The sequence below is a fragment of the Protomyctophum bolini genome (genome assembly GCF_963924005.1).
Source record: "Protomyctophum bolini genome assembly, chromosome: 10".
Taxonomy (NCBI): domain Eukaryota; kingdom Metazoa; phylum Chordata; class Actinopteri; order Myctophiformes; family Myctophidae; genus Protomyctophum; species Protomyctophum bolini.
The window spans coordinates 44,994,472-45,016,971 of NC_137871.1; the positions used below are offsets into that span (position 1 = coordinate 44,994,472).

A 22,500-nucleotide genomic window follows, 5' to 3' on the forward strand; every position below is an offset into this window, starting at 1 on the left:
TGGAACCTAGAACAATACATAGAACAATAAACACTGGAACCTAGAACAATACATAGAACAATAAACACTGGAACCTAGAACAATAATAATATATACGATTTATATAGCGCTTTTCTGGGTACCCAAAGTCGCTTTACAGAAAGAGTACAGACATATTTATTAGAAAACTATTTAAAAAGGTTTAAAAGGTTAAAAACTAGAAATCAAAATCAAAAGAGGGACAAACAAGAAGGGGGTGTGTCAGTGTGTGTGTGGGGGGGTTATGTAGGGAAAGCCATATACATAAAGCCATAACAATACATAGAACAATAAACACTGGAACCTAGTACAATACATAGAACAATAAACACTGGAACCTAGAACAATAAACACTGGAACCTAGAACAATACATAGAACAATAAACATCCCTATTTTTTCCATTTCCTTTTTGTCGCGCTTTCTTAAATTTTTTTCTTATTTTTTTTCCTATTTTTTCCTAGCGCAAGTTTTTTTTTTTTTTTTCTTATTTTTTTCCTGTTTTTTGTTGTTGTTGAGAAACGGCTCCTAAAACATTATTTGACACTTTTAGCTGTTGAAAAACAGCTTCTAACCATTATTTGACACTTTTGGCTGTTGAAATAAAGCATTTCTATCATAAATACAATACTAAACTACTGATACACGAGAACCTGACAATAGCAAAACGCTTAGTCCCAATACTTGACTCCGATTGGCTGGTTCCAGATCAGACCGCGTAGTAAATCTCGCGATAATCTACACACCATGAATCAGTTCATATCAATCCCAGGTTGCGTGACAGTGATCCTGCATCACTGAGGCTGAACTAGGGAAGGAGAGCGCTCGGTTTCCTTAAATGATGGAGTGCCACAATTTTTGTATTTTTCCAGTTTTTCATGTGTCTATGAGGTGACAGTACTTCATCAGACACCCTGGAGTTGTTTTTATGTGCAATGGTGTATTATTAACTTTGTATTTAGGGTTTCTTCCTGGAGGCTGAACCCTTGACAGTCAAACGGGCCAATGAAGTAAACAGTAATATAGTGACACCACACTATCAGCCCCTCCCCTAACCCCTCCCCCTTTATCATACAACTACAGCTGTGGGTGTGGCTTCAGTTCAGGTGGATCACCACCCATCACCACCCACCAGGCAAACCAGGCATACTTAATGAACTGGTGGGCGTGTCCACATAAAAGCGTGATTTTAACAAATACTGTACACTTTTTGTAAAAAGTTCTTCCCCCTTATATTGTAATAATACCTGATGATCAAGTTTTAGGGTGGAAGAAAATGGTGGCACTCCATCTTTAACCCATTCTGAACGGGAACCCATTTTGGTGTTAGCGTCATGTTATGCTTTAGCTATTGAAAAATAGCAGATCTACAAGCTCATAGCGCGCCACCGAGTGGCGCGCTACGAGCTTGTAGGTCTGCTATTTTTTGAAAAATCGATCTCAGGTCAGAATGGGTTAATCAGACCAGTGTGTGTGTCCAGTGGAAACCTCGTATGAATCTGATCTCAGGTCAGAATGGGTTAACAAACCCTGGCCATGTGGGCTTGGAAGCACCGCCCGCGCTCACAGGACTGTGAGCAGGAGGCTCCGGGTGGGCGCCTCCTGTTCCACCGTGCTTTCTACCAAGCTTCTACAAAAATTGTGGAAATGTGCTAATCTTTGAATATATTGTATATTCTACCGGCACGGGTCGTTTCGACGAAGCAATATGATTGGTTGAAACAGCCTTCTAGCCGTGGGTTAAACCAGCACCGTTCACCACCTATAATCAAAACAAAGAATTCAGCCGCTCTGTTCTCCCAGAGCGTTATAGCAAACTCGGTGGCTAGGCTAGCTAGTTTCTTGGGACATTTGTGGTCGTAGTGACTACACATCTGTCATTAAAAAATATATATTCTTTCAGCGATTGTTTTAGTTTTAAGGGTAACTGTGGTAGAACTGCAACTTCGTCTCGTTCCTGACCGCATCACTGTCGTGGCAATAAATCACGTTAACCAACACCCTCCTCGTGTGATATTGCTTAATTCTTCCACAGCGAACGTTTTAACTCAGATGGGGTGTAGGCAGGCAGGCCGAATACACAACATGATATTTGGGGTCCGTGACATGAACTGGTTTGAGCACCACTGACACAGAAACCTAGGTTTTAATCAGAAAGCCGTCAGCATTTAGATGACATTTGTATAATCTTGTCTTAATGCTTCAAGGTGACTGACCTGGTCTTCTGTGGTCTCCACTGTCCTCTTCACTGTAGGCCAGACTGTCTGGATCAAAGTCTATGACCTGTCTGCTGGGAGGGGCCACAAATGTCCTGCCTACACGACCTGCACACACACACACACACACACACACACAGTATATGAGGTGACAGTACTTCATTAGAGCCCTTGGTGTGGTTATGTCATGTGTTTATGAGGTGACAGTACTTCATTAGAGCCCTTGGCGTGGTTGTTATGTGATGTACCCTGTTCCCTTTGATCTTACACACTAGGTACCCTGTTCCCTTTGATCTTATCCACTAGGTACCCTGTTCCCTTTGATCTTACACACTAGGTACCCTGTTCCCTTTGATCTTACACACTAGGTACCCTGTTCCCTTTGATCTTATCCACTAGGTACCCTGTTCCCTTTGATCTTATCCACTAGGTACCCTGTTCCCTTTGATCTTACACACTAGGTACCCTGTTCCCTTTGATCTTACCCACTAGGTACCCCTGCTTGCTGAAGTGCTGCAGCCTCTTCAGCTCCTCGGGGGAGAGGTCGCCCTCTGTCTGCGTGGAGGCCGTCTGCAGCCTCTCGCGTCTCCTGAACATCCTGGCGGAAGTCGGGTTGATGATGGGGAACTTCAGCAGGTCCAGAGTGGTCCCTGAAGGGTTAACACAATGTTAAACTAACTTCAGCAGGTCCAGAGTGGTGCCTGAAGGGTTAACACAATGTTAAACTAACTTCAGCAGGTCCAGAGTGGTCCCTGAAGGGTTAACACAATGTTAAACTAACTTCAGCAGGTCCAGAGTGGTCCCTGAAGGGTTAACACAATGTTAAACTAACTTCAGCAGGTCCAGAGTGGTCCCTGAAGGGTTAACACAATGTTAAACTAACTTCAGCAGGTCCAGAGTGGTCCCTGAAGGGTTAGCACAATGTTAAACTAACTTCAGCAGGTCCAGAGTGGTCCCTGAAGGGTTAACACAATGTTAAACTAACTTCAGCAGGTCCAGAGTGGTCCCTGAAGGGTTAGCACAATGTTAAACTAACTTCAGCAGGTCCAGAGTGGTCCCTGAAGGGTTAACACAATGTTAAATGGTGCGTTTATATAGCGCCTATATGCAAGGTGTTTTACATAGATTGTGCATTACATTCACTACATTCACACACCGATGGCGGCGGAAACCATGCAAGGCACCAACCATGACCTTAGCCTTAACCCTTAACCTCCCACGGGGCAGCACACAATTTACAATTTTACAATTTAGGCGTTTAGCAGACGCTCTTGATCCAGAGCGACTTACATTTAAGCAAAAACAAAAGCATGTCATACATCACATATATATAAAAAGTTTAGTTATCATGAATAAGCTAAGAACGTAACAGTGGAGTATCTATGTCAACTATACATACTATACTATATTATATATTATACAATAATACATGTGTACTATAAAGTGCTATATGACTACATAAAAAGCAATTATAGTGCCGTCTACGTAACGAGCTATAAGTCGGTCAAAAATACTATCTAAGTCGACATAAAATGCTATCTAAGGGGCTAGGCTAGGGAAAGTGCTACGGGCCATGGTGGAGTCTGAAGAGGTGGGTTTTCAGACTACGGCGGAAGATTGGGAGTGAGGCTGCAGTTCTGACTGTGATGGGAAGTGCATTCCATAGTTTTGGAGCCAGAAGGGAGAAGACTTTGGGACGTGTGGAGCGTTGTTGTCCTGGCGTTTTTAGTGAGGGTACCTCCAGCTTCCCTGCGTTGGCTGATCTGAGTGCGTGGGAGGGTTTGTAGGGTTCGATCATACTTGTGAGATGTGGGGGAGCCATGCCTTTGGTTGCTTTGAATGCCAGCATCAGAGTTTTGTATTCTGTGCGGGCAGCGACCGGGAGCCAGTGGAGGGAGCGGAGCAGGGGGGAGACGTGTGAGAATTTTGGCTGGTTGAAGACCAAGCGAGCTGCGGCATTTTTGGATCAGTTGGAGAGGCTTAAGTGCACATACCGGTAGGCCAGTAAGGAGGGAGTTAGCGTTGTCTACGGAGATAGTTAGCTCGGGCATGACTTAGCTGGGAAGAGGAGAAGCTCAGTCTTGTCTGGGTTCACCTAAACCTAACCTTAAAGGGTAAGACCACTTTTTTTGAGGTTTGGGTTGTGTAGTTACTTTGCCATGATGCAACTCCAAATGTGGACAAGAAATAAAAAATAACTGCTCCAGTGATTAGACTTACGTTGTAGCTAAAACAGCTCTCAAAGTCACTCTTTTAGTACGTAAACAAACACAAACAATGTTGATTCAGACAATATAGAGCATCACCAAAACTCATGTGGTTTTATTTTTTCATAAAAATGTTAGATTCCTGTTGATTTTACTATTTGAAGATCTGGATCCGGATCCACGGATCCAGTCCGGGTTTTCTTCCCAATAAAATGGACAAATCAACAGGAAGATTTTTATGAAAAAATAAAACTTTGGTGATGCTCTATATTGTCTGAATCAACATTGTTTGTGTTTGTTTATGTACTAAAAGAGTGACTTTGAGAGCTGTTTTAGTTACAATGTAAGTCAATGAGGAGCATATTTTGAATTATCAATCAAAAATCAATCACTGGAGCAGTTATTTTTTATTTCTTGTCCACATTTGGAGTTGCATCATGGCAAAGTAACTACACAACCCAAGCCTCAAAAAAAGTGGTCTTACCCTTTAACCCTCTCCCAACTAGAAATACAGTAATGACATTTCACTCATAAGGTTAGGGTTAGGGTGCGTGCGTCTCTCACCAGGCCACGGGGAGATGGTGGCTTTATGGTGGGCTTGTAGATCTGGTCCTTTAGACTTGCAGTAGTCGGAGTCCAGCAGCATGTTGAACAACGTGGACTTCCCTGCGTTGGCCGTCCCCACCAGATACACGTCCCCCTGAAACCATGTATTAATTACTACAGTTCCGCCTGGAACCATTTACAATTTACTCATTATTATTTACCGTTTACACAATTTGCAATGAATAGACACTCTATACCAGACAGTGGCCTTGTGGTTAGAGTGTCCGCCCTGAGACTGGGAGGTTGGGGGTGACACGTGAGTCACTTGTGTTTGATTGCTTTGAGTGCTACGTCTACATAACATGGTGGTGATAAACTAGTATACACTGCATAGTGATAGTATGTTTTCTCATGCCAATAAAGCCCTTTGAATTGAATTAAATTGAATTGACACGTCTACATAACATGCTGGTGATCTGAATTACCTTGTACTTCCAGGAGCGCTGCAGACTGGAGATCAGCTCCTCCACCCCGTAGCCTGTCTTGGCACTGATCAGATGGACGTCTTTATGGAAGACAGAGACAGAGATCATTACATTATTACATACAGTACATGATCAGATGGACGACTTTATGGAAAGAGATGGAATAATGATCAGGTCTTAATGTTAGAGGAGCAGACAGGACAAATAATGGAATATTAATAAGGTCTTTATGTCAGAGAGGAGCAGACAGGGCAAATAATTGAATAATATGAATAAGGTCTTTATGTTAGAGAGGGGCAGACAGGGCAAATAATGGAATATTAATAAGGTCTTTATGTTAGAGAGGAGCAGACAGGGCAAATAATGGAATATTAATAAGGTCTTTATGTTAGAGAGGGGCAGACAGGGCAAATAATGGAATATTAATAAGGTCTTTATGTTAGAGAGGGGCAGACAGGGCAAATAATGGAATATTAATAAGGTCTTTATGTTAGAGAGGGGCAGACAGGGCAAATAATGGAATATTAATAAGGTCTTTATGTTAGAGAGGGGCAGACAGTGCAAATAATGGAATATTAATAAGGTCTTTATGTTAGAGAGGGGCAGACTGGGCAAATAATGGAATATTAATAAGGTCTTCATGTCAGAGAGGAGCAGACAGGGCAAATAATGGAATAATATTAATAAGGTCTTTATGTTAGAGAGGAGCAGACAGGGCAAATAATCTAATCTAATCTAATAATGTCTCCCAGCCCCGCCTGGCTGCAGTATAGTGGCTGACCTGGGGTCAGATCTTACCTTTAACGTTGTCTCCCAGCCCCAGCCTGGCTGCAGTATAGTGGCTGACCTGGGGTCAGATCTTACCTTTAACGTTGTCTCCCAGACCCGCCTGGCTCCAGTATAGTGGCTGACCTGGGGTCAGATCTTACCTTTAACGTTGTCTCCCAGCCCAGCCTGGCTGCAGTATAGTGGCTGACCTGGGGTCAGATCTTACCTTTAACGTTGTCTCCCAGCCCCGCCAGGCTGCAGTAGTGGCTGAGCTGGCGTCGGACGCGGGCCAGGTAGTTGGGGGCGTCGCCCGGCAGGAGGTCCACCTTGTTGCCCAGAACCACCACGCGTTTGTTCCGGCCCACCAGGCCCGGCAGGTCAGGGACCACGGAGTCCGGCAGGTCCAGCAGGTCCACGATCAGCAGGACCAGAGCCGTGTGGGCCTTGATGCCACTGACCACCTTCCTAGATTAACAGACGTTACAGTGTGTTGACCACCTTCCTGTATTAACAGACGTTACAGTGTGTTGACCACCTTCCTGTATTAACAGACGTTACAGTGTGTTGACCACCTTCCTGTATTAACAGACGTTACAGTGTGTTGACCACCTTCCTGTATTAACAGACGTTACAGTGTGTTGACCACCTTCCTGTATTAACAGACGTTACAGTGTGTTGACCACCTTCCTGTATTAACAGACGTTACAGTGTGTTGACCACCTTCCTGTATTAACAGACGTTACAGTGTGTTGACCACCTTCCTGTATTAACAGACGTTACAGTGTGTTGACCACCTTCCTGCATTAACAGACGTTACAGTGTGTTGACCACCTTCCTGCATTAACAGACGTTACAGTGTTGACCAGCAGGAACAGAGCTGTATGAAGGTGGTCAGTGGCCTTGGTGCCACTGACCACCTTCATACAGTCGGGGTTTCCACACATTCTTCTCCAATGAAGTTACAAAAACGTTTCCAGAATATTTAACCCAATTCCAATGCCTACCGTATAGAACAATCACGCAGCTCAATAATTGAGTCTCTTACTCCAACACAACGACAGACCAATAATTGAGTCTCTTACTCCAACACAACGACAGACCAATAATTGAGTCTCTTACTCCAACACAACGACAGACAGTCTAAGCAACAACAAAGCATAGACTATAGAATGCTCTCATTCAATTTCCAAATCTCGTGCCAAATCTTTGCTGCTACACCACCTGTCGTAGGGCAAAGGATCAGTCACGCTTGCAGCACGCTGTGAGCTTATAGATCTGTTTTTTTTCCGTCACGTCCTGTACACAATAAGCTAAAATCACACAGGCCGTTCGGCAAAAATCGACTCATTAACAAAATAAATAGCCAAAAACAATGCATACTGCATAGCCACATATGTTTCCAGGACTCTTGAACAATTCCAAACCTTTTTCAAGGTTTGGGGAATTTCGTTTCTTTTTTTTTTTCTTTAAAAAAAAAAAATAATAATTCCCAGGAATTGGACCGTGGGAACCACGACTTTAGGCGGAATATCGCCTAAAGCCTTTCCCGATACAAGCCGGCAACACAAGCCCACCACACACCGGTTGCGTGCGCCGCGCCGCCCCGCGCGGCGGACACAGCCGCCTCCATTATTTTCAATGAACCCATCGCACACCGGCTCCGTCCGCCGCGTCGCGCGGCGCCGCAGACGGTGTGCGATGGGCTTTACCTGTAGTCCTCCGCAGACATCTTGACGGAGAGCGCCCTCTGGTGGTGGGTGAGGAGGTAGCAGCGCTGGCACACGGCCTCCCGGAGGCCGTTCTGGCGGACCAAGGGCTTGAACTTCTCCGAGGGCATGAAGCCGGCCGTGTGGGCCTCGGTGCAGTGGAGCACAGCGCCGCAGCCCGAGCAGCAGGTGGCGCTGGCGGGCTCCGACACGTCAGCAGAGCCGAAGATCTTCTGCTCTCCTTTCAGGGCTTCGGGGTCCTTCCTCCTCCTGTTGACAACCAGCAGAGGTGCATTTTTAGCCCATTCTTCTGACCTGAGATCAGATTCATACGAGGTTTCCACTGGACACACACTGGTCTGATTAACCCATTCTGACCTGAGATCAGATTCATACGAGGTTTCCACTGGACACACACAACTGGGTCTGATTAACCCATTCTGACCTGAGATCAGATTCTCTAAAAAATGTCAGTCGTTCTTCGATTTTTCAAAGAAAAAAGCAGACCTACAAGCTCGTAGCGCGCCACTCGGTGGCGCGCTACGAGAATTTACAATTTACAATTTAGGCATTTAGCAGACGCTCTTAATCCAGAGCGACTTACATTAAGCAAGAACAAAAAAGCATGGGGAATACATCACATAAAAACATTTATCATGAAACATGCGTAAGCTAAGAACGTAACAGTGGAATATCTATAATGAAATAAGCTATACATCTATACTACTATGATATACATTATGTACTATGACGTGCTATGACTACATACAATGCACTTATGCTGTTTACATAACATGCTATAAGTCTGTATCAAATGCTATCTAAGTCTACAGAATTGCTATCTAAGGGGGTGGGGTAAGTGCTATGGGCCATGATGGAGTCTGAAAAGGTGGGTTTTCAGACTACGGCGGAAGATTGGGAGTGATGCTGCAGTTCTGACTGCAATGGGAAGTGCATTCCACAGTTTTGGAGCCAGAAGGGAGAAGAGTTTGGGACGTGTGGAGCGTTGTCCCGGCGTTTTTAGTGAGGGTACTTCCAGCTTCCCTGCGTTGGCTGATCTGAGTGAGCGGGAGGGTTTGTAGGGTTCGATCATACTTGCAAGATATGGGGGAGCCGTGCCTTTGGTTGCTTTGAATGCCAGCATCAGAGTTTTGTATTCTGTGCGGGCAGCGACCGGGAGCCAGTGGAGGGAGCGGAGCAGGGGGGAGACATGTGAGAATTTTGGCTGGTTGAAGACCAAGCGAGCTGCGGCATTTTGGATCAGCTGGAGAGGCTTAAGTGCACATGCTGGTAGGCCAGTAAGGAGGGAGTTACAATAGTCGAGTTTTGACAAGACTGTTGTCTGTAGATCTGCTATTTTTCAATAGCTAAAGCATGATATGATGCTAACACCAAAACGGGTTCCCGTTCAGAATGGGTTAGTTATGGGTGTCAAAAAAAATCGATTCGAATTGGAATCTCGATTCCCGTTATGAACGATTCAAAATTGATTCAGAATTTCCAAAAATCTAAAAAAAAAAATATATATATATATATATATATATATATATATATATATAATTTATTTGTTTTAGATTATTTTTTCTGCTTACAGTTACAGTTTTCACTACATGGTGTTTGTGATATTATGACATGTAAGCTTACTCTAATCACAGTAAACATCATGTCTTCATGAGTCATTTTCAAGTTACTGCAGTCAGTACTCGTGACTTCAGATCAGCACAGCTGTATTGTATTGTATACATATATTGTATTGTATTGTATTGTATTGTATTGTATTGTATTGTATTGTATTGTATTGTATTGTAGTATTGAATCGAGAATCATTTTGAATAGACGATCGTTTTGAATCTGGGGGAAAAAAAATGCTTTTGGATTTTGAATCGAATCGAATCGTGACCCCAATAATTGGAATGGAATCTTATTTGTTTTGTCTTAGTCTGGAGAGTACAGACTGAAGCCTAGGCTTATTACGTCTACCCTTTTGTCATTTAACTTAAATAAATATGAATAAATATCTATACCCCTTTTTACAGGTTTTCAAACTAAAACACTCTCACGTCTCTTCTTTCTACTGAACAATGCAATATTCAAGTAAAGGAATACAATAAGAGTGCTTTCTTTTTTCTTTTTTTTTCTAAAAAACAAAACAAAGCAATATGTATATAAAATAATAATAGTCACAGTAGTAACATATTCACACAAAAAAAACAATAAAACAAATGGCACTTATAGCACTATGGCCAAAAAACCCAGTAACACGTGATTTGAACCTTTACTCTGTGTAGCTATTTTGCGTCCCAAAACGCAGTTTATAGTTAACCCATTCTGACCTGAGATCAGATTCATACGAGGTTTCCACTAGGACACACACTGGTCTGATGAACCCATTCTGACCTGAGATCAGATTCTAAAAATGTCAGTCGTTCTTCGATTTTTCAAAAAATAGCAGACCTACAAGCTCGTAGATCTGCTATTTTTCAATAGCTAAAGCATAACATGATGCCAGCACCAAAATGGGTTCCCGGTCAGAATGGGTTAAGGGACGCAATAAAACAACGACCTCTGCATCCACGGGATGCACTACTGTACTCAGCATGTACAGTAAAAAAAAATACATGTTAAATAGTTATAGTTATAAATAATAATCAATTATTCTGTTTTCTACATGAATATAACCACATTACAACCAAGAAATGGCAAAATATGACTCCTAACGTCGTTGAAGTGGGACTCATAAAATATCTCTGGGACTCAGAGACATCCCTGCATCCTGGGACTCATTTCTAAAAGACCATCCCTGCATCCTGGGACTCATTTCTAAAAGACCATCCCTGCATCCTGGGACTCATTTCTAAAAGACCATCCCTGCATCCTGGGACTCATTTCTAAAAGACCATCCCCTGCATCCTGGGACTCATTTCTAAAAGACCATCCCCTGCATCCTGGGACTCATCTCTAAAAAGACCATCCCTGCATCCTGGGACTCATTTCTAAAAGACCATCCCTGCATCCTGGGACTCATCTCTAAAAGACCATCCCTGCATCCTGGGACTCATCTCTAAAAGACCATCCCTGCATCCTGGGACTCATTTCTAAAAGACCACCCCTGCATCCTGGGACTCATTTCTAAAAGACCATCCCTGCATCCTGGGACTCATCTCTAAAAGACCATCCCTGCATCCTGGGACTCATCTCTAAAAGACCATCCCCTGCATCCTGGGACTCATCTCTAAAAGACCACCCCTGCATCCTGGGACTCATTTCTAAAAGACCATCCCTGCATCCTGGGACTCATCTCTAAAAGACCATCCCTGCATCCTGGGACTCATTTCTAAAAGACCATCCCCTGCATCCTGGGACTCATTTCTAAAAGACCATCCCCTGCATCCTGGGACTCATTTCTAAAAGACCATCCCTGCATCCTGGGACTCATCTCTAAAAGACCATCCCTGCATCCTGGGACTCATCTCTAAAAGACCATCCCTGCATCCTGGGACTCATTTCTAAAAGACCATCCCTGCATCCTGGGACTCATTTCTAAAAGACCATCCCTGCATCCTGGGACTCATTTCTAAAAGACCATCCCTGCATCCTGGGACTCAATACATTGAAAACATATTATTTACATCACTGCTGTTGACACCAGAGAAGATCAGATGAGATCTGTATTCCATTTAGAACAGACGTCGAAATTCAAAAAGATTCTTCTAAGACTAAATCCTGACAGTTTTCTGGAATGCCTCATGTTTCTATGTCAGTGGTGCTCAATATTTCATGTCAAGGACCCTCACAAATGATATGTAGTTCCAGGGACCCCCCCCCCCTCCTAGAAGCAAAGATTTGAGTTAAAAACGTTCGCTGTGAAAGAATATATATATATATCTATATTCAAAGATTTGAGTTAAAAACGTTCGCTGTGAAATATATATACATATATATATATATATATATATATATATATATATATTCAAAGATTTGCGCCACATTTTCAAAGAATTTCAAAAATAGCAGATCTACTTGAGATCTACTTAATTTGTCAATAGCTAAAGTATAACATAATGCTTAAAACACCAAAAGGGGTTATTGATCCACGAGGGATATTCAGTCGCCAATGACAGTTGATCTAGTCGACTAAAATGTATTTTGGCGGGCCTTGATGCCGATGCCGTGATGACAGATTTCACAAACCAAGAGTAAAATGACTTATACTGGATCTCTCGTCCACTAGTCCCTTCCTAGTGGATCTCTTGTCCACTAGTCCCTTCCTAACATTTTAGTCTAGTTTTTATTCGTTGACGAAAGTGTCAATATATTTAGTTTTAGTCATCATAGCTTAGTTTTTATTTAGTTTTTAACTTTTTTATTTTTTTATATCCCACGATTTTGTAACCCATTTTTCACCCCTGTGTCAATTATCTAATCTAATGTGATCCTGGGCTCTACACACCCTCCACCAACCTAGTCCCCATATATGGGGGACAAGGGGAGACCAACCTAGTCCCCATATATGGGGGACAAGGGGAGACCAACCTAGTCCCCATATATGGGGGACAAGGGGAGACCAACCTAGTCCCCATATATGGGGGACAAGGGGCGAGCAACCTAGTCCCCATATATGGGGGACAAGGGGAGACAAACCTAGTCCCCATATATGGGGGACAAGGGGAGACCAACCTAGTCCCCATATATGGGGGACAAGGGGAGAGCAACGGACTTGAACTCATGCTTCCTTCATGCCTGAGTGTCCAAGTTGCTCCTTTAACACCTGACAGGGGGGCGTTTCCCTGGTTGGACGTAGCGCGTGGAAGGAACACGTTATTTTTTAGCTTGTAGTTTGTCAGTGAAAAAAGGTAGTCGACGAACATTGTTCGTCTTATATAGTATTAGTGGAGGAAAACAACAGTGACGACGTGTTGCTCTGTGGTGAATCAACACTGGGTTCAGATCTCACTGTATGTGTTGTTGTTTTACTTTAATATTCATTCATTCTCAATGAGAATTGATCAGTGCCCATACCCGAAGGCGGGGTTTGGCGAAAGGGCCTTTCTGTGTGGAGTTTGCATGTTCTCCCCGTGTCCCCTAGGGTAGGTACCCTCACATGTTCTCCCCGTGTCCCCTAGGGTAGGTACCCTCACATGTTCTCCCCGTGTCCCCTAGGGTAGGTACCCTCACATGTTCTCCCCGTGTCCCCTAGGGTAGGTACCCTCACATGTTCTCCCCGTGTCCCCTAGGGTAGGTACCCTCACATGTTCTCCCCGTGTCCCCTAGGGTAGGTACCCTCACAAAAACATGCAGTAATCCTGGTCTCTAAACTGCCTCCCACTGGCCAGCCTCCCAGCCGGGGCGCCTGATGGAGGGGAAAGGAACTGGTTGGAATAACGTGTTCCTTCCACGCGCTACGTCCAACCAGGGAAACTCCCCCCTGTCAGGTGTTAAAGGAGCAACTTGGGACACTCAGGCATGAAGGAAGCATGAGTTCAAGTCCGTTGCTCTCCCCAGGTTGGTGGAGGGTGTGTAGAGCCCAGGATCACATTAGATGATTCACAGGGGTGAAAAATGGGTTACAAAATTGTGGGATAAAAAATATATATTTAAAAAAGAGAATTGATTTGCTTTTTCTTCTTTCCAGTCCAGTCCAGTTTGTATCCCTTTCACATTTGTGGTCTTTGGCGCCACCCTGTGGCCATGTTCTGTGTACCCTTGTTAATGTTCCATAGAGGCAGCTATTTCATTGTTCTGTGTTTGTAAGGAGGTGTTTTGGGGCATCTTCTAATTTAAGTCTTGTTTCTTTTACCTGTAAGCCCGAGTTATGGTCAGTTGTAACTATGTTTTCCTTTTCTATTTTACATCAGCCATTTCTGTACATTTCCGTTCCTTTTTTTGCACTCTTGACAGCATTACAGGCCTGACATCGAAATAAAAAAAATGTCTTCTAAATCCTGACAGTTTTCTGAAATACCTCATGTTTCTATATCAGTGGTCCTCAATATGTCATGTCAGGGACCCCAAAGATTATATGTAATTGGCCGCCGACCCCCCCATCTGAAAATATGTTATTTCAGGGACCTCTCAGAAGCAAAGACTTGAGTTAAAAACGTTCACTCTGAAAGAATATATTATATATTCAAAGATGTGTGCCGCATTTTCACGATTTTTCTGAAATATCAGACCTTTTCAATAGCTAAAGAATAACATAATGCTTAAAACACCAGAATGTTTTTCAAGTCAGAGGCAGGCTTATGGTTGGTTGGACCAAGTCCACCAGTCCTGTTTTGGCTCTAAAGCAGGGGTGGGCAACTGGCGACCCGGGGGCCACATGCCACATAATTTATAAGACGAAAAAAGAAAAAATAGTGTTCTCCTGACTTTCTTTTCTTCTTTCTAATGATTTGATCGGCCCAAAACATTGTGTTCATTGTCATGATTCGTCACGATCCGAGTTGGCTTTGTCCGCGGTGTAACCGTCTTTAAATAAATTATATTAGAAGTGCCGATGGGAGAATGCATTGGGGTTTCATTTCCTGGGCCACTCGCTTTTCTGAAAGGGGGAGGGACTGCGGCGCTCTATAGGACAGCTTCCTACTTCCTAATGTTTCAGTGGGTGTTGTCCAATAGGACAGCTTCGTACTGACCTAATGTTTCAGTGGGTGTTGACCAATAGGACGGCTTCGTACCTCTTCTTGGCGGTCTTCAGCAGGTCTTGGTCCAGAGGGAAGTCTGTGTCTGTGAAGTGGACGGAGGAAGGGTGGGGTTCCTCCGGAGCTTCCGTCTGCACCCTGAGAGACCTGAGCTGCTCCTGAAGGTTTCTGTGATGCTTCTCTGATAATGTTCCCTGAGGAGAGAGAGAGAGAGAGAGAGAGAGAGAGAGAGAGAGAGAGAAATGTCGGCTTGTCAATTGGATATTGATTTTTTTTATATCGGTATCGATGCCGTGAATGAAGCCCACCACACACCGTCTGCGGTGCGGCGCGTTGCCGCGCGGCGCCGCCTGGAAAATAGAACTGTGTTCTATCGGCGCGCCGCGGCGGACGCAGCCGGTGTGTGGTGGGCTTAATACCGCGATAATCGGTATAATCTGCCTTTTTCATTTGGCTGGAACCCGAAATGCTGCCAAACAGCGGTATTTCCAGATGTTTTTTTACGAACCAACTTGCTAGGACTTGTTACTCTCACCGGCGCCATGTTTTGTTTGCTTTCCTGGGCGGAGGCGGTCCGACAACGCTGCTGTCGCCTCGTCAATACTACAACATGACGTAACGATATCATCCTGATGACTACAAAACAATACTACAACATGACGTAACCATATCATCCTGATGACTACAAAACAATACTACAACATGACGTAACCATATCATCCTGATGACTACAAAACAATACTACAACATGACGTAACGATATCATCCTGATGACTACAAAACAATACTACAACATGACGTAACCATATCATCCTGATGACTACAAAACAATACTACAACATGACGTAACCATATCATCCTGATGACTACAAAACAATACTACAACATGACGTAACCATATCATCCTGATGACTACAAAACAATACTACAACATGACGTAACCATATCATCCTGATGACTACAAAACAATACTACAACATGACGTAACGATATAATCCTGATGACTACAAAACAATACTACAACATGACATAACGAGAGGCGAGGTTACGTCCCCAAGACGAAAAATTATAAGCAATAACTATTTTTTATATTTACATAATATTCACATTGTGAGCCTGTAGATTGGCTATTTTAATTTGTTTTAGTTTTGGCTACGTCTAGCTACTTCCAAGAATGGCGCACCAGCCGGTGGTCCACTGGTTGAAAACCACTGTGCTATACAGATAGAAGATGATTTGACCACTTCCCCACCTGTCCTGGTAGGCCATGCGTCAGGGAGGTGGTGCTGGTTGTGTTGGGTCCGTCCGTCAGGGGGCTGGTGGACAGGACGGCAGGGGGGTAGGGGCTGGTTGTGTTGGGTCCAGGCAGATGGTCATCCTCCTCCACATGGTCCAGGAACACGAACGTCTCCTCCCTGTCCGGGTCCACCATGGAGGTGTAGCTGTCGGTTCTGGACCGAGTACATAGATAGAGTTTTTATTAAAGTGTCCTACACATCAGGGGTGTATACTTATTATCTTACACACATCATAGGATGCCCCGCCCACCGGGCTCACAACACACTCACAGAACGTTACACAGACAGTGATATATCACACTCACAGAATGTTACACAGACAGTGATATAACACCATAAACACAACACACTCACAGAACGTTACATAGACAGTGATATATCACACTCACAGAACGTTACACAGACAGTGATATAACACACTCACAGAACGTTACACAGGCAGTGATACATCACACTCACAGAACGTTACACAGACAGTGATATATCACACTCACAGAACGTTACACAGACAGTGATACATCACACTCACAGAACGTTACACAGACAGTGATATATCACACTCACAGAACGTTACACAGACAGTGATATAACACACTCACAGAACGTTACACAGACAGTGATACATCACACTCACAGAACGTTACACAGACAGTGATATATCACACTCACAGAACGTTACACAGACAGTGATATAACACACTCACAGAACGTTACATAGACAGTGATATATCACACTCACAGAACGTTACACAGACAGTGATATAACACCATAAACACAACACACTTATGGATACTTTCTCCAACGTAACTGACTTCTCTATGAATTTTCCTAAAACAAAAACTTCACTGCTGAACAACCAATTATTTAACATAAAACATTCAGACGTCCAAAAAACTAATCTTTGTTCTTATCCTGATTTTTTTTCCCCCTTCAAATAAAGAGTTTCTTAAATCATGGTCTATAGAGCACCGCAGTCCCGCCCCCCTTTCAGAAAAGCGAGTGGCCCAGGAAGTGGAAGCCCCATGCATTCTCCCATCGGCACTTTTAATATAATTTATTTAAAGACGGTTACGCCGCGGACAAAGCCAATTCGGATCGTGACGAATCATGACAATGAACACAATATTTTGGGACGATCAAATCATTAGAAAGAAGAAAAGAAAGTCAGGAGAAAACACTATTTGTTTTGTTTTTCGTCTTATAAATTATTTGATCGGCCCAAAACATTGTGTTCATCGTCATGATTCGTCACGATCCGAATTGGCTTTGTCCGCGGCGTAACCGTCTTTAAATAAATTATATTAAAAGTGCCGATGGGAGAATGCATGGGGCTTCCACTTCCTGGGCCACTCGCTTTTCTGAAAGGGGGCGGGACTGCGGCGCTCTATAGTGGACAGTATAGAAAACACAATGAAACTCATCCTCTAAACACAGAACTACAACTCCCAGGTCACACAAAACTACAACTCCCAGGTCACACAAAACTACAACTCCCAGGTCACACAAAACTACAACTCCCAGGTCACACTGAACTACAACTCCCAGGTCACACAAAACTACAACTCCCAGGTCACAAAGAACACACAGTCGCTGCTCCCCCACCTCGACTGCCAGAGGTGAAGCACCGGATCTTAACTGTCCTCTTTTTAAATTAAATTCATAAGGTTCAGTCATGTATATATGTATATTACCATGTATACAAGTATTATATAGTAGTTATTATAGTAGTAAGAAGTGGTAAAACTACCTGAAAATACACGTTAAAATAAATCCAACACAAAACGTAATCTGCAGCGCAATTCATTACGATGTATATAATAATGTAGTGCCTCATCTGTCTCTCAGCTAAGCCCTAACCCTGAGCGAACCCTAGCCCTGGTCCAATGCTTACAGCGAGTGTCTCTCTCTGACCCCTAACCCTGAGCGAACCCTAGCCCTGGTCCAATGCTTACAGCGAGTGTCTCTCTCTGACCCCTAACCCTGAGCGAACCCTAGCCCTGGTCCAATGCTTACAGCGAGTGTCTCTCTCTGACCCCTAACCCTGAGCGAACCCTAGCCCTGGTCCAATGCTTACAGCGAGTGTCTCTCTCTGACCCCTAACCCTGAGCGAACCCTAGCCCTGGTCCAATGCTTACAGCGAGTGTCTCTCTCTGACCCCTAACCCTGAGCGAACCCTAGCCCTGGTCCAATGCTTACAGCGAGTGTCTCTCTCTGACGCCTTGTGGAAGTACCTTCCACAGCCCTCTGGTCATATTTCCACTCCCGTGCGCTGTTTTTCTAATACCCGCAAATAAACAAAACGACGTAACCACTCACCGAAATGAAGCCTGCTAGACCTTAAGGTAAAAGTCTATTCTCGAAGCTGGGAAGCGTCTCAGGTCCCCAGTGTCTCTCTAAAATGCACTTTGTGTCATTTTAATAACGCAATGTACCCTGAATTTACCGGGCAGAGTCATTTCTTCTACTATGGTATTTCCGGGTTTTACCCGCGCCGATCTGGTTGGATTCATTTTATTTAATGTTTAAAATAGTGCATTTTAGAGAGAAACTGGGGACCTGAGACGCTTCCCAGGTTCGAGAATAGACTTTTACCTTAAGGTCTAGCAGGCTTTATTTCGGTGAGTGGTTACGTCGTTTTGTTTATTTGCTGGTATTAAAAAAACAGCGCACGGGAGTGGAAATATGACCAGTGGGCTGTGGAAGGTACTTCCACAAGGCGTCAGAGAGAGACACTCGCTGTAAGCATTGGACCAGGGCTAAGCGAACCCTACAAAGCCTCCCGCAAACTGACTCAGATCAGCCAACGCAGCTGAAGCTGGAAGTAGCCTCACTAAAAACTCTCCACACGTCCCAAACTCTTCTCCCTTCTGGCTCCAAAACTATATGGAATGCACTTCCCATTACAGAACTACAGACTCACTCCCAATATAAACTATGGAATGCACTTTCCATTACAGTCAGAACTACAGACTCACTCCCAATCTAAACTATGGAATGCACTTCCCATTACAGTCAGAACTACAGACTCACTCCCAATCTAAACTATGGAATGAACTTCCCATTGCAGTCAGAACTACAGACTCACTCCCAATCTAAACTATGGAATGCACTTCCCATTGCAGTCAGAACTACAGACTCACTCCCAATCTAAACTATGGAATGCACTTCGCATTACAGTCAGAACTACAGACTCACTCCCAATCTAAACTATGGAATGCACTTCGCATTACAGTCAGAACTACAGACTCACTCCCAATCTAAACTATGGAATGAACTTCGCATTACAGTCAGAACTACAGACTCACTCCCAATCTAAACTATGGAATGCACTTCGCATTACAGTCAGAACTACAGACTCACTCCCAATCTAAACTATGGAATGCACTTCGCATTACAGTCAGAACTACAGACTCACTCCCAATCTAAACTATGGAATGAACTTCGCATTACAGTCAGAACTACAGACTCACTCCCAATCTAAACTATGGAATGCACTTTCCATTACAGTCAGAACTACAGACTCACTCCCAATCTAAACTATGGAATGCACTTTCCATTACAGTCAGAACTACAGACTCACTCCCAATCTAAACTATGGAATGCACTTCGCATTACAGTCAGAACTACAGACTCACTCCCAATCTAAACTATGGAATGCACTTCCCATTACAGTCAGAACTACAGACTCACTCCCAATCTAAACTATGGAATGCACTTCTCATTACAGTCAGAACTACAGACTCACTCCCAATCTAAACTATGGAATGAACTTCCCATTGCAGTCAGAACTACAGACTCACTCCCAATCTAAACTATGGAATGAACTTCCCATTACAGTCAGAACTACAGACTCACTCCCAATCTAAACTATGGAATGAACTTCCCATTGCAGTCAGAACTACAGACTCACTCCCAATCTAAACTATGGAATGAACTTCCCATTACAGTCAGAACTACAGACTCACTCCCAATCTAAACTATGGAATGAACTTCCCATTGCAGTCAGAACTACAGACTCACTCCCAATCTTCCGCCGTAGTCTGAAAACCCACCTTTTCAGACTCCATCATGGCCCCTAGGATAGCACTTTATGTACACTTAGATAGCATTTTATACAGACTTTTTTATACAGTTATAGCATGTTACGTAGACAGCTCTAGAATTGCATTGTATGTAGTCATAGCACGTCATAGTATATATGTATGGTATAGCATAGTATAGTATATATGTATAGTTTCATTATATAGATATTCCCACTGTTATGTTCTTAGCTTACGCATGTTTCATGATAACTACTTTTTATGTATGTGATGTATTGACATGCTTTTTGTTCTTGCTTAATGTAAATCGCTCTGGATTAAGAGCGTCTGATAAATGCCTACATTGTAAATTGCTTCATCTCGCTCAGCTAAGGGGGTCCCTGCTTCATCTCTCTCTCAGCTAATGGGGTCCCTGCTTCACCTGTCTCTCAGCTAAGGGGGTCCCTGCTTCATCTCTCTCAGCTAAGGGAGTCCCTGCTTCACCTGTCTCTCAGCTAAGGGGGTCCCTGCTTCACCTGTCTCTCAGCTAAGGGGGTCCCTGCTTCACCTGTCTCTCAGCTAAGGGGGTCCCTGCTTCACCTCTCTCACACAAAAAAGCAACATTGTTGCGGCTAGTTCTAAATATGAGTTTTAATATAATGTTAATTGCCCACCCAGCCAGCCAGCCAGCCGCCCATCTCTCCCTCCCTCCTTCCCCTAGACCCAGGTACCTCCTGTCCGTGTCCACAGCATCCCTTCTGACGGTGGTGTAGCGCCTACTGCTGAAGCCCACAACCCCGGTCCTCCAGCCTCCAACACCGGCCTCAGTGCGGCCAGTCAGCCCGGTCCTCCAGCCTCCAACACCGGCCTCAGTGCGGCCAGTCAGCCCGGTCCTCCAGCCTCCAACACCGGCCTCAGTGCGGCCAGTCAGCCCGGTCCTCCAGCCTCCAACACCGGCCTCACTGCGGCCAGTCAGCCCGGTCCTCCAACCTCCCACAGAGGGCTCACTGCGGTCAGCGTGGCCGAGAACAGAGACTCCTCGCCGGGGAGGCGTCCAGCCAGCCTCCCGGTGCCTCCAGACAGACGCACCACAACAAACACAGCCTCTGAGGGAGACCAGCTCCCGCAGCGGAGCTCTCAGAGTCAACATCACCTCCTATACAGTCAGAGATAAATAATAATAACAATAATAATAATAATCACTCTTTATATGGGGCTTATCAAGACGTCATATATCCATATATAGAGTTATCTGTTGACCGGACGTCAGCGGTAGATGTCTGTAGTTTAATACATCGCGCTGCGTCCATAAAGCGACTCTTTAAAGGTTAAACATTAACATTATTAATTATAACATTGAGACTGAACAAACACAAACACACGCCGCTGCTGGGCGCCGCCATCTTGGTTCCTACTTCCTGCCTGGGCGGAGATGACGTAATGACAACGTTATAATTATTATTATTTTATCAGAACGTTTATTTTATGTATGTATTTGATTAATCCATATTAAATTAAATGTGGAATGATTTCCAACGTTAATAATAAATAATAAAATAGCGATAAACTTCATAAACTTCCAGGGGGCGTTGCGTGACGTCACCGACGTAACGGTTTTGGAGGAGTTACGTCAGTGTTAATTTTCACTGAACAGGCAGACAGACAGGCAGGCAGACAGACAGACAGACAGACAGGCAGGCAGGCAGGCAGACATACCTCTTCCTCGATCATTTTTATTTTTATTTTATCATCATTTAATATTATTTGAGCACAATAATGTTGTCATTAATTAGAAACACAGTGGTTAAAACAGTCTGGATGGTGGAGACTGGAGGCAACGTGCTGGTGGTGAGTTTTACACACATGGCTACATGATTTTAAAAGTATTTAATGTTCTAAAGGTTGTAGTAGCTGAAATATGTGCACGGACAGACTAAACCCCAGCATGAACACAAACTTATTTTAATGCATGATTTATTGATTTGCTGGAGTTATGCATGATTAATGCATATAGCAGCTATATGTATAGTTATTGCAGGTCAATATTAGTTGAACATTAGTAAAGGTGACATCATGGCTATTGGTTGCAGTGGTGGAAAACGTAATCAATATTGACTTGAGTAAAAGTATACTTTATTGTGTTTCATAAGCCATCATTATGTATGAAATGTATTAAAATATCTTTGAAAATAGCCAAGCTACAAGGCTCACAACGCACTGTAATTGTCAAGTAGCCAAAGTTTGATAATGTATGTCTTGTAATGATCATTCAAATCTACAAAGTAACTAGTAACTAGAGTTTTAAAATAATCGTATGTTGGAGTTGTAGTGGAGTAGAGGTAACAGTATTGAAAAGGGGAAATACTTTAAATATAATTAAATGCAGTTATAGTTATACTTCCACCAGTGCGTGTGTGTGTGTGTGTGTGTGTGTGTGTGTGTGTGTGTGTGTGTGTGTGTGTGTGTGTGTGTGTGTGTGTGTGTGTGTGTGTGTGTGTCAGGTTGTGGACACAGACCTTTGGACATGCAGTACATGCCGGTGCAGACAGTACTTAGTTTAGACTAGTCATTGGTTACAACAGTTTTTAGTCCTATAC

The 22,500-nt window shown here is 43.7% G+C and overlaps 2 protein-coding genes across 3 annotated transcripts in view; one reads left to right on the plus strand and one right to left on the minus strand.

The window, feature by feature from the left end:
* The window catches only part of noa1 (nitric oxide associated 1), a 31,849-nt gene extending 10,550 nt beyond the window's left edge, over positions 1 to 21,299 (minus strand). Inside the window, exons 1-9 of one of the 2 annotated variants that reach the window (XM_080774428.1) lie at positions 20,635 to 21,299; positions 15,838 to 16,036; positions 14,622 to 14,779; positions 7,948 to 8,211; positions 6,465 to 6,703; positions 5,471 to 5,550; positions 5,004 to 5,139; positions 2,718 to 2,882; positions 2,233 to 2,340 (exon numbers count right to left, since the gene is read on the minus strand). In XM_080774428.1, the coding sequence (XP_080630554.1) occupies positions 2,233 to 2,340; positions 2,718 to 2,882; positions 5,004 to 5,139; positions 5,471 to 5,550; positions 6,465 to 6,703; positions 7,948 to 8,211; positions 14,622 to 14,779; positions 15,838 to 16,036; positions 20,635 to 21,053 (1,768 nt within the window). In that variant the 5' untranslated portion in view covers positions 21,054 to 21,299. Of the gene's footprint in view, positions 1 to 2,232; positions 2,341 to 2,717; positions 2,883 to 5,003; positions 5,140 to 5,470; positions 5,551 to 6,464; positions 6,704 to 7,947; positions 8,215 to 14,621; positions 14,780 to 15,837; positions 16,037 to 20,634 lie in introns of both variants that reach the window. The other variant, XM_080774427.1, reaches the window with a different exon arrangement.
* Positions 21,300 to 21,721: 422 nt separating this feature from the next.
* nipsnap3a (nipsnap homolog 3A (C. elegans)) overlaps positions 21,722 to 22,500 on the plus strand; it is a gene marked incomplete at both ends in the record, with an annotated part of 4,756 nt that continues 3,977 nt past the window's right edge. The window contains one exon of the mRNA XM_080773529.1: positions 21,722 to 21,751. Within this exon, the coding sequence (XP_080629655.1) occupies positions 21,722 to 21,751 (30 nt within the window). The remainder of the gene's footprint in view (positions 21,752 to 22,500) is intronic.